The sequence below is a fragment of the Saimiri boliviensis genome, chromosome 1 (genome assembly GCF_048565385.1).
Source record: "Saimiri boliviensis isolate mSaiBol1 chromosome 1, mSaiBol1.pri, whole genome shotgun sequence".
NCBI lineage: Eukaryota > Metazoa > Chordata > Mammalia > Primates > Cebidae > Saimiri > Saimiri boliviensis.
Window position 1 is genome coordinate 163,262,362 of NC_133449.1, and position 16,952 is coordinate 163,279,313.

Genomic DNA, 16,952 nt, shown 5'->3' on the forward strand with positions numbered 1-16,952 from the left:
CTTAAGTTGTGAGGCACTGAGCTTTGTTTCTTCCCCTGCTGCATGGTAGCGCCTGCTCTAAATGGAGCAGACCCCTGCCTTCAAAGTCCTCTTCAGTCTTATCTGTAGCGGCCCACCTCTCTCTTGCTTTAGTCACACGCCAAGGAAGCTGGCTGAATGATCAGTCCAGACTGCCAATCAGAAAAATGAATCAAGTTACTCCTGACTGCGCTGCTAGGTCTAGTGGATGCAATGAGTGAGAAACACAGCACAGTCTATGTCCCCACAGAGCTTATATTATTGCAGAGAACCAAATGTTAAATAAATTATGTTAAAAATAAGTAATTAGTTATATTAGGAGAGGAAATCTCTGTGAGGATAAATTTCAAGCTATGGTGGGGTAAATGAGAAGGCCAAACCCATTCTTTGGCCATTAATTTGTCTTTCAGCCTCAGCTCAAATGTGCTCCAAGAAGCCCTCTCTGACCATCAAGCAAAGTAGTCACTCTCTAATCCATGTCCCACTTTATTTCCTTCATTCTAACTTTCACTACCTAAAATAACCTTGCTGTTATAATGTTTGTTTATTGCCTACCTCCCTCTTTGAAAATATAAACTCAAAGAGCTAAACCTCAATGTATGATTTGCTGCTGGATCTCCAACACCTGGAAGAGTGTCTGGCATTTAATAGCTGCTAAAAAGGTCATATTACATAAATGAATGGATAAATAGACTAACTACAAAGAGGATCCTCTTTCTTTCAGGTCAGAATCTAACAAGTTGTGAATTTCACACAATGGCTAGTGGGTGTAGGAAGTGTGATGGAAATTGTTAGAATTTTCTTCACTCAGTTCAACTCGATTGAACTCAATTCGATCCAGCATGTACTTATCAAACTCCTATTATGCCTCAGGCTGCAAACTTTGATCTCAGAATTCAGCAGAAAAAAAAAAAAATGTCAGATTTTTAGCCTCCTGCAACTTAGAGTTTGGCCAGGGCATCAGATACTAAACAAGTATTAAAGAATTCTTAGCACTTGACTAGATTACCTCATTTAATCCTCACAGCAGCTCAGCAGCTGTATAGGCTAGGAATGGCTATTATACCCAAAGAAGAGAGGAGTAGGCTTTGGTGTTTTTTCGTTTTGTTTTGTTTGTTTTTGACAGAGTCTCACTTTGTCACCAAGGCTGGAGTACAGTAATGTGAACATGGCTCACGGCAGCCTCAACCTCCCAGGCTTCAAGTGATCCTCCTGCTTCAGCCCCTAAAGTAGCAGGGACTATAGGTGGGTACCACCATGCATAAATAACTTTCTGTATATTTTTTAGAGACGAGTTTTCTCTCTGTTGCCCAGGATGCTCTCAAACTCCCTAGTTCAAATGATTTGCCCACTTCGGCCTCCAGAATGCTGGGATTAGAGGAGTGAGCCCCCACACCCGGCTGAGAGTAGGTATTTTATCTGTCATATTTATTATTGATCATTCAGCACCATGCACAGTGCCTGGCCTAACTAGGTGCTCAATACATATGCTTAATAATGAACGAGTATTTTAAAAGAGGAACCTCACATGGGGGAGTCTGTAAAAGGGGGATTTGATCCAGTCTGAGGCATCAAGAAACCTCTCTCTGAAGTCTTGGCACTTCATTGAAGATTTAAAGAATGAGTAGGAATTTGATTTGCTTTGACTTAAGAGTAAAAACCTAGGCAGGCTCATCCTGATTGATATTAAATAAGCTAATATTTTTCCTGGGATTTAGTTTCCTTCATAGCAAAATGAAAAACTGTAATGATGAACATTCCCCCAAAGGAGGTTGTAAAAACATACCAAGAGAGAATTACCAGGGTAACTTTCCTGTAAGACTTGGGATTCAGTGAGAGGAGGCAACAGAACTGGAACTAGTGGAGACAGGCAGTTAGGAGACTCCAAGTCCATTGGCCCCAAGGCAGGGGCTCCAGCTGGACTTGGCAGGGCAGAAATGATTGCTTCTGTTCTCCCAAGAGGTCAGTCTGAAGAAAAGCTTGGAGCAGCCTCATCCAGAGGACAGCACTCAAGAAACTCCCAATTAATTGCTTTTTTGCCACTAAGTATCAGAACTTGACATGTGGAAAACATCTGGTGAAACTCTTGTCTCTGGACTCTGTTCTGCCAGACTCAAGGGCTTTCTCACATGGCAAGCCCTTTCTCTAAATGGGTCACTTTTATCTCTCCTTCCTCCAAGACTCCTGGTTTCCCTTTCAGAGACCTCTTTCTGCTCTTGGGCTCTCCCTTCAGAAATCTCTGCCATTGCCTTAGATCCTCCCTTCTCCTCATAATGACACCATTCCTCTCCTGGTGACCCTGCTCTTATCTGTGATGACGTTAGTTGCATCAGAGACTAATGCCACTTACAGAGCTAATGACTGCTATTTCTTCATTTGCTATGCCTCCCAGTAAGATAATTGCCTTTTGACAGATTCTTTTTCTTTATTTTTTGTAAATAATGCCTAATGCAAAAGCATGGATCTCTTAACATTGACCTTTTGGGGCCTTATAATCCCAAAGAACCTGTTCATATCCTCTTCCTGCTGTCATAGCCCATATGCAGCTATATTAAAACAGTTCATTAGTCTCTCTTTTTTCAGGAATATGTACTTCTTTAGAGCAGGGGTGGTAACTCACATCCTATGTCTCCATCACTCAGCCTAATGCCTGATACATCATCAGGTGGCAACAAATTGCTGGATACATGATTTAGGACAAGGGTGTTTGGAAAACTTTCCATTACCCAAACTTGTCAAGCTAGAGCCTGCAATTAAATATCTTACTCCAGGGGTTCTCAAATTTAAAGAATCACTTTTCATCCCCAGAGAATCTGGATCTATTGGCTTGTGGGCTGTGAAATCTGCATTCTTCACTAGCTCATCAGATGATTCCAGTGCAGAAATATGGGATCTTCTTTTGATAAATTATTATATCCCCTCCACCTGTTTTCTCTTCTGTAAAATGGGATTGTTGCGATAATCAAAGAGAAAAAAGCACACTGAAACAGTTCAAATGGTGCCATGCAAACTACCTGCATCAGATCCACCTGTCCAAAGAAATTTCAAATTTGTTCTATCTGCCTCTTGCCCATTTTGCATATGGGCAGTAAGTGCCTAGACCTTACACTAAATCAGTCATTTTAGATTTGAATTGAAAAGACATTTTCAATTGAGGTCAAGAGGTATTGGTTGGTTTGGAGTGGCCTATTTGGGAATTGGGTTCTAGGCCCATTGTTCTTTTGCTTCTACTGGAGATGACAGTATTTTGTTTGTTTTGTTTTGTTTTTATTGAGTTCTTTGAAGATAACTATGGCCAGCATCCTCAGTGAGTATTTTTTTCACTCAGAAAGTAATTAATGAGTGCCTACTATTGGCTTAGAAAGTATTTGCTAAGTGTCTACCATTTATTTAAAGCTGAAATACACAATTAAAGTTGAAGCATGTTTATCCACAAATTCCATAATGCCTTTATTTGAATGATCTATTCTAGCTTTGTGATAGGCTCAAATCCACTTTATTTGTGTTATAAAGGACCTTCACACACACATAAAAGGTTTAAAATATCTTCCAGAAGCTTTACCCATATATATCGATTTATCCATTCATTCATTCACTTACTCAACTAATATTTACTATCTACTTTGTGCAGGCACTGGGTGAGGCAGTAGAGATATAAAGATGAATTAAACATTGATCTCCCCCTCAAGAGTTTATACTTTCATTATTTTGATAAGATAGCTAGGTAAATAAAGTAAAATGTTGTAATTAAGGGTTGGTACAACTATTATAGACAATAGTAATTAAACTTAGGACGCACTTACAATGTGCTAGACACTGAGCTAAACCCTTTATATGAACTATCCTATTATGTTCTCAATAGTATCATTTAAGATTCTATTATTATCCTTGTTAGGCCCGTAATGAGGCTAAAATAGGTTAAGTAAGTTGCCCAAGATCACACAGTAAGTCAGTGTCAAAGGCAGGATGAAACCCTGGCTGTCTAACTGCAGCATCACTCCTCTTAAGCACATCCCTCTTCAGCTACTGGTAGGTTGGCGTATGGCCCTGAGAAGGTTAGCAGCAGCAGGGTTGGTGGTTTACCACGTGCCTGCAATGTGCTAGATCTCTATGCTTATTGTCTCACTTCTTTCAAGAACACATGAGGAACACCTTGTCATTGTTCCCATTTTATAGATGGAGAAACTGAGGTTCACAGTGCTAAAGTTTTGCTCATTTCTACCCGGCCACTAAGTGAATGTACTGGGGTGCAAACTGTTGGGGTCAAATTGACCCGAAAGCCCACAGTCCTTCCACTCTTTCACCGCTGGCCAGAGGTTAGAAATGAAGTATCTCTTAGGAAGACACTCCTGGATATACTCTTCTGACACGAGTTTGATATTACCCACACAAACAAACCAGACCTCTTACCACGTGTGTACCTATGCAACAATCTTGTGTGTTCTTCACATGTACCCCCAAACCTAAAATGCAATAAAAAATAAATAAGCAGCACCTTACTTACAATGGCCCTACCTTGCTAAGTCCCTGGGTCTAAGGAGGTTATATGTTTATTGCAGAACTAAATGGCCTAGCTCTGCCAGCAGTTTGTCATAATAGTCCAAAAGTCAGAGAGGTGGCATACTGATGGGAGAATCCACTGACGTGATCATGGGCTGTCCTGGCACTCTAATGACTGTGTTTTTTCTCTCCTGGGTAGACTAGCACATTCCTCCAATGCTGAGATAAATATTGGTATAAGGAGGAGAGCCAATGAAGGCTTAAAAATTATTCTATCCAATTTTCAAGGCACACTTTTGTTTTAAATTTTATTTTAAAAAATCTTAGAGAAATGTTGGTTTTCTTTTATGGACATTTAAATCATTTCCTTGTGCCTCTGAATGCAGGACGAAGGACATTTGTCTCTTTCTCTTGGTTATATACAATAGTGTCTTTGACAGAACTTATAAATCCCAAACTGAAGCCCTGTGCTTTCTCGCCTTCCAGTGATAATGTTTCCAAAGTCATTATTATTTCATGGGCCAAAACCAAACCAATTCCTTATCCCAAATTACTTATATTTGGTGGTTGGCCATGTCCTTAAATTATATTGGTCTCTCTGTCTGTCTGTCTGTCTGTCTGTCTCTCTCTCTCATTTGAAATCTCAGTGAGAGTGTTGGTAAAGTTGTGTAATCCTTGGATCAACTTAGTTTTTCCATGTTTTTTAATGCCATCAGGGCACATGGATTGATAAAGGGTCAGCTCCTTTGGGTTTAGTCTCTGCTTTTGCATTGTGGCTTTCTATTTGGAGAGTGAATAACTCAGAACTAAGTTATTGCTTCACTGTTAAGGCTGGCAGGGGAAAAAGAAGCAGTAGTGGAGCACAGAATCTATCTGTGTTAGCCCTCTGTCACCGACTACTCAACCCAGCTTTTGGCTTCACCTAAATGATAAATGGTCCTATTGTCTGGGCTTTAGTATTTAAAAAAAATAGAACTAAATCTAGATTAAGCAAGGACAGAGACCCATTTCATTGCACTGTACTTTAATATTCCTGAGATCCATGGCATTACGGGTGGCTCCTTTTAACAGCCATCTCTCTCCAGGGTGGAACACTATGCTGTCTTTGTTTCATCTGATCTTTCAGCTAAATAAGAGATGGTCACTTATCCTCACTACTCCCATATCCTGCTGGATTTCTCTTGCGAAAAGAGAAACTCACCACACGGGAAAAGGTAGAGGTTTCAGGCAGAGCATTTCAGCGTGTGTTTACAGGCAGGACTGACTTACTCAGCAAATCCTGCTCGGAGGAGCTTCAGCCAATGAAGAGGCTATATCCCGGCTTGCTTGGGGGCTTCTGAGTTTGAGCTGCATGCAGAAATGTAAGGCAGTGCTTCCTGGCGCTGATGGCAAAATGGGACCCATCTCCAGTTATTCCTCGGGCACCCTGGCTTTGCAGACCTGGGAAAGAGCCTACATAAACATATTGGTGATGTAGCCAGCTTAAAAGGCCGAGAGAATCCTTATGGATTCAGGAGACTGTTTTTTAATTTAGATTTTTATTTTTTATTTGGAAGATGAAATGCTTCTCTCGTTACCTGCCTTACATCTTCAGACCTCCGAACACCATCCTCTCTTCCAGCTGCCACACGGAAGGTACAGACCAGAGAGGGAGAGTGTCTGGGTGGGTGGGAAAAGTGGGCTGGTGTCTGACTTCCCACAGGTTCTGCTGATGCTGCTTTCTGTAGCTACTAGGTGACTGTCGTTCCTGGCAAAAGCTTGTATCCAACAGACTTAGATCTGCTTCTAAAATCAGTCTGTCTTGTACAAGGAAAGGGAAGTATTTTCCGAATAGCAGAATAATGTTGCAAAGGTAATCTCAGAGCTGACACAGCTAATTAGAAAAATAACTCAGAAATATTTTGCCAATTTTTCTTGTTTCATTTAACAAGCAAACAAGTCATTGGAACTAGTGTTAAGCAAAAAAACATTAAGTAGGTGCTGCCACATACATCTGTCTGAGCTCTCTGTTTTGTCACTGTCTGTTTGATAATTTGGTACGTGCCCAAGAAAGCAATTAGCAAAATAAAATTAGCTTAGTACATCACTGTGGAGTGTTGATTGTTGGATTGGTTCACTTGGATTCCGTACTTGGGTTACAGAGCAGCGAGAACACAGCTGACTTTCAGCACTTACAGGAAATGTGGTTTGTGGGGGTCCTAAGTTAATGCTTTCAAGAGAGGTTGGGCTGAGCCTTGTATACATTCCCCAGTTCCTATTTTCTCTGAGGACCTTCTCTGCTGCCTTCTAACCTAGCATGCTATGCATACGTGTGTGTGTGCATTGTAAACATTCTGGCAATTCCCCTTCAACTAAGCATTGCAGAATTCAACATTTCTATAGTCAGAAGCCAGTTGTATACTTTCTATATGTGAACTGCCTGTTTTTTAGATCTGACATATCTTAGAAAAAGAACAATTTCAAGCAATGCCACTGGTTGGACATTTTTCAGGCTTAAGGATTGTTCTACTAGTGGTACTTGATTGAGAGGGTTGAGGATGGTGAGATGCTGTGACTCCACCACATGTCCAAGCCACACTCTCTTGGAATTGAGCTGGTGACTAGCCTGTTCTGAAAACCCACCCTTGTTTTCATCCTCCAAGTAGAATCCTGAGACTGGGGGCCGTGTGTTTAAAATGAGGGAAGCATATATTATACCATAAGGTAATTTTTTATCAGTACCTTCAGGAAAGGGAGTAGACATTTGGGATCACCCTTGAATTGAGACTGAGGATGTTATTCTTCATAGACATTGATATCTCATAGATTTCAATTACAGTTGGATATTTCCATTTAAAAATTTATTGGTGGTAAAGGGAAATGACCCACTGAGAAATCTTTTCTTCCTAGTGGAAAGAAACTAAGTCCTTATCCATATTGAGGAGAGGAGGGGAATGGAAGAATGGCATGGACCAAAATTTCCAGGAGAACTTTTCAAATACTAGAGATCTAAAGCCCATAGAGAAGCTGCCTAGATGACTTTCGTATTTCTGATTGGTTCTCCTGTCCCTTCCTGCCTGCTTAGACTTACAAAATTAAAACACTTGGTTTACTCAGTTTTTGTCTTGTATATTAATCAAACTAAACATCCTGTATCATATAGAAAAAAAAAATCCCTACAACAAGAACTTGTAAAGCTGTTTTTGAAAATTAAATTTCACTGATTTATTTCATTAAAATGAAAACCCCATTTTGCTCCTGTCTAAACAATTTCTGCTTCACCCAGTATCACCAGATTTCTGGGTGGGAAGGTGGAAAGGCACGTATTCAAATTTGTTGTAAACCTAGTAAAGACAATGGGTAAACAGAAATAGCATTTGTCAAACATTAACTTCATGGAGGAGGCTCCGGGACACAGTGGAAAAGACGTGAGTTATGTACCAAGGTACCAAGCAGGCAGCACCAGGTCACTTAATTGCTCTATGACCAGTTTTATCTATAACATAGATGTAGACATGAAATGTGACCATTAAATAAAGTTCTTTGTAATGCTCTGTACATGATAGGTGCTGTCTGTTTTTGAGTCTCATGCCCCATGTGTTTTCTTAGATATTGAACTTTGCTTTATTTGTCACGTTATCTTAAGCAATGAGTGGTATCCTCAAACAAATCACTGTGTCACGAGAAACTAGTTTCTCTTACTTAAAGTTTGTCTGAGGAGAAAAACATACCAGAATGCACCTGAGGTTTTTTTCTTGGGGTGTGTGTGTGTGTGTGTGTGTGTGTGTGTGTGTGTGTTGGGGGGTATTCATATTGTTGGCAATTGTGTTACCCTGTAGTCTATTACAGAAAAAAATATGGCTGTGAACTTCACATTTCGTGATTTGAAAAAGTGGAGAATGAATAATGTGTGACTATCTCTATGAAAGCCAAATAAAGATGAATAACCCAATCTCCTTAAGAGAAACTCTAGAACAAATTTAAGAGCTTCAATAATTTCTGGGCTTCTTAGGGGATAGTAGCATCCAAATTAGAAAACTTGGCTTGTCTTCCCAACTTCTCTGACATTTTTTGTTTGTTTGTTTTTGTTTGTTTTTGTTATTTTTTTTAATGCAGGAAAACCATGGGCTTTGAATCTTAGCTCTGTCACATGTCAACTCAAAGATATTGAGGAGTTATTTAACCTCTCTGAGCCTTTGTTTCCTCATTTGTAAAATATAGGTAACAATACTCCACAGGATGGTTGCAAAAACATACATTCAAAATAACATAGCAAGGTGATAATAACAATAGTAACAACCAGCCTTCACTTGTATTTAGTGTACCAAAGGCATTATCTAAGCACATTGTATACAGTAACGTATTTGTATACAGGGTAAATCAACAATATGTGAGCCCGCAAGCCTGCGTTTTCATCCATTAGATGGAGATTTGGTTCTCCATGTAGCAGTCAGAATGATTTTTTAATTATGATTATCTGACCACCCCACACTCTAAAACACAGACACTCACATTTAAAATGTCTCTATGGTTTCTGTGGCCTGCAGGGCTCTGCATATACTGACCCTCGCCTGACTTCCCTGCCTTATATCAAACATACTCCATCTCACCTTGCCTCCAGACACACAGATCTTCTTTGGTCCCCCAACATTCCCCCTCCCACCGTAGACTTTTGGGCTGCTTCTCTTTTCCTTCTGCCCCATTGCCTTGTTAATTCCACCCTTCAACTCTCAGCTCAAGCCGAGAAGCCATCCTGACCCTCAGCTGATCACAGCTCTTAAAAAACTGGGTTTCTTTACTGCAAAACACTAACTTTAATTTGTCATTATGGATAAACCAATGTGACTGTTTGGTTAGTCTCGGCCTCTCTGCTGCACCGAAAGCACGACCCATGTGTAACTGCTGTACCTCCAGCACTAGAACGATACCAGGCACATTACAGGTGCTTAGTATATTTCTGTTGAATGAAAGACGACAAATACCAAGGCTGTTGTATGGATAAGTTTCCAAAACCATATGTGAAAAATATTCTGAAGAGCATTCACTCCTACGTGCATGAAAATCGTTTTAATCATTGTGGCTTGGGGAGCTTTCTGGAACCGTACTTTAAGGGACTAGTTTCATTGTAGTGTTCTTTAACTTGAAATAAGAGGATACAAACAGAAGCCAGGACAACCAAATAATGCAGATCCATAATCAGGGTTTTGAGAAGACCTTTGGACTGTCTTGCCTTCTCTGTAGACCTCATTAAGGCAGCACATAACTGTTTCCCCTTAGCAGGGGAGGATTCATCCCCAAAAGTGGCATCTGAATTGGAGAAACAAAATTACAATCATAGCTGTAAAGAAACCATTTAAGACAGGATAGAGGGGAAGCAAAAACCCACAGGAATGAGAGAATCGGTGAAGTATAAGGAACCTTGCCTGATACTTTTTGGTGGACCTAATTTGTCACCAGGCACTGGAGGGCCTGTTTCTGTTATCTAACACATCAGTAAAGACACTTTATTTTCCTAAAGGGACAAGGGTAGTGTGACTTGCCACGTGCTTCTTCCTTTCCCAAAATTGTCTTTATCTTATTTCCATGCTGCAAATCTCTACCCATGTTTGAAAACTCAGCTTGAGTCAAGTCTTTCTAGGAAGACATCTTCAACAACTCCAAAAATGAAATTGTTATTATGAGTCACACAAAGCACAAGGACAGTGGAAAGAAGAAATAAGAAGTAGCAGCTTCATCACCACGAACCCTGTGGACCACTGGCTGTGTGCTAAGGGCTATGTCTGTGTATCTTTGGATCCTCACAACAGTCTTTCTTATTAAATGCCATTATCTCCATGTTACAGATGAGGAAACTGACTCAGACGCAACTTACTCAGAACCACAGCTAGTGAAGTGGTAGAGCCAAGACGGAAGTCCAAACTCTCTGAATTCAAAATTGGTACTCTTAATCTTTATCACGCTGCACATTTCCTTCTGCGTGTGAGAACAGCCTTCAGATTACATATTGAAACGGCCTATTTACATGCCTGTCTCCTGCGTGACCAGGAGCAACTTAGGCACAGGAATTCTGCCTTACTCATCTTTGGTCTTTGCATCCTGGTTTAGTACAGAGCTTGACTCTGAGTAGATGCTCAAGAAATCCTTCTTAAATAAAGGACTGAATGGGAGATTGGATAAGCAAACTGAACCATATTCTATCAACAATGCTCCTTCAAGAGGAGAATCTATTTTAAAGCAAGTATCTTCCAATGACACCCAAAAGCAGATTTGCTGGATGTCTACATACACACAGAGGGAAAAATAACATCATATTTTTCTAACTCCTTGTTATATCATAAATAATAATATCATACAAGAATAAGTAAAACATATGATACATACTATTTGCTAGGCACAATTTCACCATGTGTGTATGTCAATGTAGGGGTGTGTGTGTGTGTGTGTGTGTGTGTGTGTGTGTTTATCCCTAACAGTTTTATAGGGTCAACACTGCTATCCTCATTTTATCCATGAGAAAACCAAGTCACAGACAAGTAACTAGTCTCAGTTCACATAGCTATTAAATGCAAAGGCTAGAATTGGAACCCATGCAGTCTGGTTCCAGAGGTACATGCTAAGAATGGATTCATTACTACTATATTTTGTACTTTTTCATATTTATAGATTCATATTTTTCATGTGTTTGAAATTCTCTTCTCAGTCCCTTTTACCTATTTAGAACCAACCCACTCTTCATAGCCCACGTCAAACGCACCTCCACCCACAGCTTTTTCTGACTACTCATTTTCTCATCCATCTCTCTCATCTTATAAATGCACACCTATATTTAAAGTCATTTCCAAGTGCACACTGCATTTGTCTGTAACATGGAAATAGTAATGCTCAACTCAAGGAGTTATTGTAAGAATTAAGTAAGACAAAAACCTTACATCGTTTGATACTGCTTTATGTCTGAAACATTTTTTGATTTTTATGTACAATGCATACATTATCTCTGCTCTCATCTAAGATCGAGCCTCCACTTTAAGCTGGGTTACATCCCCTCTCTCTTCCTCAAGCACATCACTTCTGCACTTGTTCCCACTCTGTCAGCACCAAGTTTTTTCTCTCTACAGGATCATTCTTTACAGTTCACACACATGCTGTAAATCATCTCATTTTAAACACTGATCTCATGAGCCTGTATCTTCCTTCAGCTGCTGCCCCATCACCTGCTCCTCTTTTCAGAAAAATGTCTTTCAAGTGTTGTCCACACTCACTGTCGCCACCTTTCCTCTGATTTGTGCTTTCTGTCATGCCACCAAAATTGCTCTTGTGAGAGTCACCAGTGACCACCACATGGTACAGTGCAGTCATGCTTTGCCAGGCCTCCTCCCACTGCCGCTCTCAGCAATGCTGACAGATGATTGCTCCGTCCTTCCTGAAGGAGTTTCCTGTCTTGGCATCAAAGCCCACTCTTCTTCTCTGTTTCCCTCTCCCTTGTGGTCTCAGACTCCCTATTGGTTCCTTATCATCTTCCTAAACCTTGAATATTGGCGCCCAGGAATCAGTCCTCTCTTTAATCTATACTTGCTCATAAGTGGTCTCATCCACTCCTATGGTCTTAAATAGCATTGATTTAATTTCCATATTCAGCTCCAATCTCTCACCTAAAATGCAGACTTGTACATCCCACTTCCTAGCCAACATTTCCAATCAGATGGATAGTAGAGATCCCAAAACATATATGCTGATTTCCCTACTAAAAACTACTGTTTGTTCAGTGTTTTTCTCTAGCCTAGGAAATAAGAGGGAACTCCGTTCTCCTTGCAACTCAAGCCAAAAACCTTGAGACTGTCCTCAATTTCCTTCTTTCTCTCATTTCATTCTTCCAATTCTGTGGTAAATCCTTTGGGCTTCACCTCCTAAAAATATCCAGAATCCAATTGCATCTTATCACATCCATCACTCAAATGTTTCTTTACCAGAGTGTCCTTTCCTGGCCTTCCTATATAAAATATCACACACACACACACACACACACACATGCTCACTCCCTTTCTCTCAAGATGTCTCTCTCTCTGTCTCTCTCTTTCTCTGTCTCTTCCCCTGCCCCCAGTTACTTTTACTCTGCTTATTTTTTCTTCACAACACTTATCTTTGTCTGACCTGTTATATATCCATTTACTTATTTGTTGCCTGTCCTTTCCCACTATAGAATGCAAGTGACATGAAAGCAGAGGCTTTCTCTGTTTTGTACATTTCAATATCTCCAGTAGGCCGAATAGTTCTCGCACATAGTAAGCACATAATAAGTATTTGCGGATTGAAAGCACGAATGTATGAGTGAATGTTTATATTAAGTCTTAGTAATAAATGGGGGTAAATGGGTTTCAAAACTAGACAACCTAAGTTCCAATCTCATCACTCGTAAGTACCTGCTAGATGACCTTCCATTACTCAACTGGTGTATATCCTTCTCTAATGGTAGTATATCAAAGTATTGTGATAAGAGTGAAAAAAAGTGTTCTGAAACACCTAGCATAATGCCTGTGAGTATTCAGTGAGTAGGATGTCATCTTCTTTCTTTCATATTTCTCACTGCCCTAGCCACAGCAATTACCAAGGATAGTCAAATTAATTTTTTTGCTTACCTACAAACGTCACATTGATCATGGGCTCATATGTGTCAGGGCCTGTGCTAAGTACTTCACAGTTACTATTTCTCAAAATATATCGTTAGATAAGTACTATTCATTTTTCCCATTTTACAGGTGAGCAGGCAAGGCATAGAATGGCCAAGTAACCCAGCCAGAGCCACCCAGCCAGAATGTGACAGATCAGGGTTTGTACCCGCACTGCCTGACTCCAGAGCCCAGGCTCTTTGCTGCCCTAAAACACTGCCTACAACGTTTCAGGCATTGTTCTTAACACATGGGTAATTCAAAAATAAAAAATGCTCATCTGTACTTTAAGATACAATCTAGCAGGAGGAAAAAAGGGCGTATGTATACAGTTCTAACAGTAGGTTTTAATCCTGGCTATGCGTGAGAATCACCTTGGCAAATACATAGGGCTATCTCTACTACAGCCCTATTGAATCAAATATCCTGAAACTGGGCCACAGGAATCTCAGTTTTTAAGCTTCCACAAGTGAATCTCATGTACAGTGAGAGGGATTAACTCAACAATGGCCAGGGTAGAGAAACATACTGAAAGCTCAAGGGAAGGGCTCTCGGAGAAAATCTCTCTAAAATGACAGGCTAAATCTGCAGCTGCAAAGAGGTTACTTTTGGGGAAGGCTTCTGATATCTGGCAGAAAAGTGGCTGCCATGGGAAGAATCAAAGTCATTGTCATCCATGTAAGAATACAAGAATTCAAAAATTCAACCACCTATTTGCTTCAAGGTAGCTGTGAATTTGCTTCAAGAGTTTATATTCAGGTATTGGCTAAAACATCTACCTAATATACAGAGAGTCATTTTATTTCTTGGCCTTTAATTTTATCATCTATAAAAAGGGGAGGAAATTTTGTATATATCAGGGAGTCGCTTTGGTGAGTAAATGTGATCATTCATACCAAGTATATAGTGTTACCCAGTGCAAATTAAGAGCTTAATAAAAGTTAGCTATATATTAATACTCTTTATGTTAGTAGAGAACCCAGAAATCAATACTTGGCCTATGTGCATTTTGGGGGGTGGAGTTTAAGAAATTTTTAAAAAATTGACAAATAATTATACATATCCATGGGGTATGTAATGATGTTTTGATACCATGTACAGAGATCAGGTTAGGGTAATTAGCATATTTGTCACCTCAAATACTTATCCGTTCTTTGTTTTAGAAATGTTTAATAGTCTCCTCCCAGACATTTAAAACTAATATACTATTAACTATAGGCAACATACCGTGGTATAGAACACTGGAACTTATCCCTCCTATCCAGCTGTGATTTTGTGTCCTTTAACAAGCCTCTCCCTATCCCTCTCTACTCTTGTGTGCTTTGATACAATGTGGTGATAGGAAGAATCCTGGGCCTGCATTTCAGAGTCATCTAGATTCCAGTCCTCTTCACACGTGACATCCCTTGGGAAATTGGCTAATCCTGGTAGGCCTCAGAGTCAAATGAGAATATAATAAAATTTGGTGGTGTTGGCATCAGATTAAGTGATATGTGCTTTGGGAAGTATGTCCCCCTCTTAAATCTTCCCATATTAAATCAGAAGCTAGGAGTGGTAACACATTTTCAGGAGTTTCTAATATAATCCATAAAGAACTCAGCAGAGGGAGGACAGAGATTCATGTTTAATAAAAACCAGCTGAGCACCAGGCATGCTCCCTGTGTTATCACAGGAAGATGACTATCCCAAGTCTGCATGGTGTTATCCACATTTTACAGGTGGAAGTACTGAGGGAGAACTGGTGAGATGAAGTATTTAGTTGAAAATGCCTTTGGCTTTGGAATCAGAAAAACCAGAGTTCCAATTATGACTTAAACTTATTCTGAGTGTATGTTTTTTTTTTCAACTTTAAAAGAGAAGTAATAATGCTTCCTTCCCATGTTTACTGTGAGGATCAAAGACATTGAATGCAATGTGCCTGGTAGCCACATCATAGATGGCACCTGTACTTACACTGGCAGTATCTTTGTCTTGGTCTTACCAGTGTCACACCAAATTGTCCTATTGCAAATCTGGGGTTCTTCCTACTTTGCTTGTTCCCAGCAAAAGAGACTCCTGTTTTCATTCTTTGACTCTTTCAACCTACATCACCTTTACTGGTATCTGCCTTTAACATACACTGATCAGTGAGGTTTTGATTTGTGTTTCTGGATCTATGTTTTGTCTCTGGTTCTTGTGCCCCAAGGCAATTCCTTCATTTTGACTCAATTTTATAAATCTAATAGAAAAATCACTGGCAGTGAAATCATTGCCATCATTAGGCAGACTGGCCCATTAGTTTTCTGAGTCATTGTTTCTTCACTGGCAGATTGAGCTGGGAGAAAAGACGGGCCGAGAGGGCCAAGGCCTTTATCTTCACAAGTGTCTGCAAAAGCACAGTTAGTAGAAAAAGGAAACAGGAGGCAAATAAATTATGACTTTGAAGATATGTATGAAAGCCTGCTCTGGATCTTATTGTTGATACATGAGAATGTCACTTTTTGGAAAATATTGGGAGCAAATTCAGTATTCTATGAACTGCCTTGCAAGAGGAGTTATTCATTATTTATTCCTTTATTCAAAGAATACAAACACACTCATAAAGAACATCTCTATTATGTATCAGATATGAGCTGGGTGATGGCTTCACAGGTAGTAAAAATAGATACGATTCCTGCTATTATAAAAGGCAAATAAGTTAATCGAATAAATTTATGTGTTCAAAAATTACGAACACACACATAAAGAACATCCCGTGTCAAATATTAGCTGGGCAATGGGTTTACAGGTAGTATGGTTTCTGCTTATTTGGAAGGCAAATACATTAATACATTAAACTGTGACAAATGCAGCAATGGAGAGGATATGACATTAGGTCAAGATCTAATGGGGCTTTGTTATGCACAGGAAGATCAGCAGAGCTTCCCTAAAAACGTGTAACTTGAGCTGAGATCTGAAGGATGAGAAAGAGGGCCCAGTCACCAGAGCGTCATGGTGAAAGCAAGATTCTGAGGGAAAGCCATTGTGGCCGGAGCATAGAGACCAAGATGGGGTACAGTGGAGATGAGGCTATCAAGTGATATGACCCCGTATGCCTCTGTAACACAAATTATGGAGTTTCATCTTAACCCAGAGAGCAACTATAAATTATGGAGGGGTGTAAATTTTTTTAAAAAATGATCGTATTTGTGGCATGAAAAGATTTTTGTGACTGCCGTGAGGAGAATACATTGGAAGAGCTACGAGCAGATTAGCATGCAGTCATGCGTCACTTAATGATGGGAACATGTTCTGAGAAATGCATGTTATGCAACTTCATCACTGGGGAAATATAGACCATGCTTACCCAAAGCTAGATCGTAGTGCTTACTGCACACCCAGGCTATATGGTATAGGCTATTGCTCCTAAGCTACAATCCTATACAGTATGTTATGGTCCTGAATTCTGTTGGCAATTGTAACACAGTGGTAAGTAATTGCATATTTAAACTTATCTAAACATAGAAGAGATTCAGTAGAAGTACAATTTGAAAATCTTATGGAATCACCATTGTATATGTGGTCAATTATTGACCAAAGTGTCATTATGCAGTGCATGAATGTATTTTAAGGGGTAGGAAACATAAAACAGAGATATATGGACACTAGAAATAGTCCTTACTGTTACTTGACAGTCGAGTTGTAAATGGCTCTAGGTATGTCCTCAAATTCCTGTATGTCTATCTGTGACGGTATCTGAATAGATCTACTTTATGAACATGGAAACCTGTTTATTATCTGGACATCCAGACTAAGAAATTTTTATTCTCAATG

The 16,952-nt window shown here is 39.8% G+C and overlaps 1 protein-coding gene across 9 annotated transcripts in view; it reads left to right on the forward strand.

Moving 5' to 3' along the window:
- The window catches only part of PPP2R2B (protein phosphatase 2 regulatory subunit Bbeta), a 520,898-nt gene that overhangs the window by 19,782 nt on the left and 484,164 nt on the right, over positions 1 to 16,952 (forward strand). The window contains exon 1 of one of the 9 annotated variants that reach the window (XM_074379703.1): positions 5,902 to 6,153. The exons of 5 other annotated variants lie outside the window; for them this stretch is intronic. In XM_074379703.1, the coding sequence (XP_074235804.1) occupies positions 6,080 to 6,153 (74 nt within the window). In that variant the 5' untranslated portion in view covers positions 5,902 to 6,079. Of the gene's footprint in view, positions 1 to 5,901; positions 6,154 to 16,952 lie in introns of those variants that run through there. 3 more of the 9 variants (XM_039467949.2, XM_074379721.1, XM_074379749.1) reach the window with 3 other exon arrangements.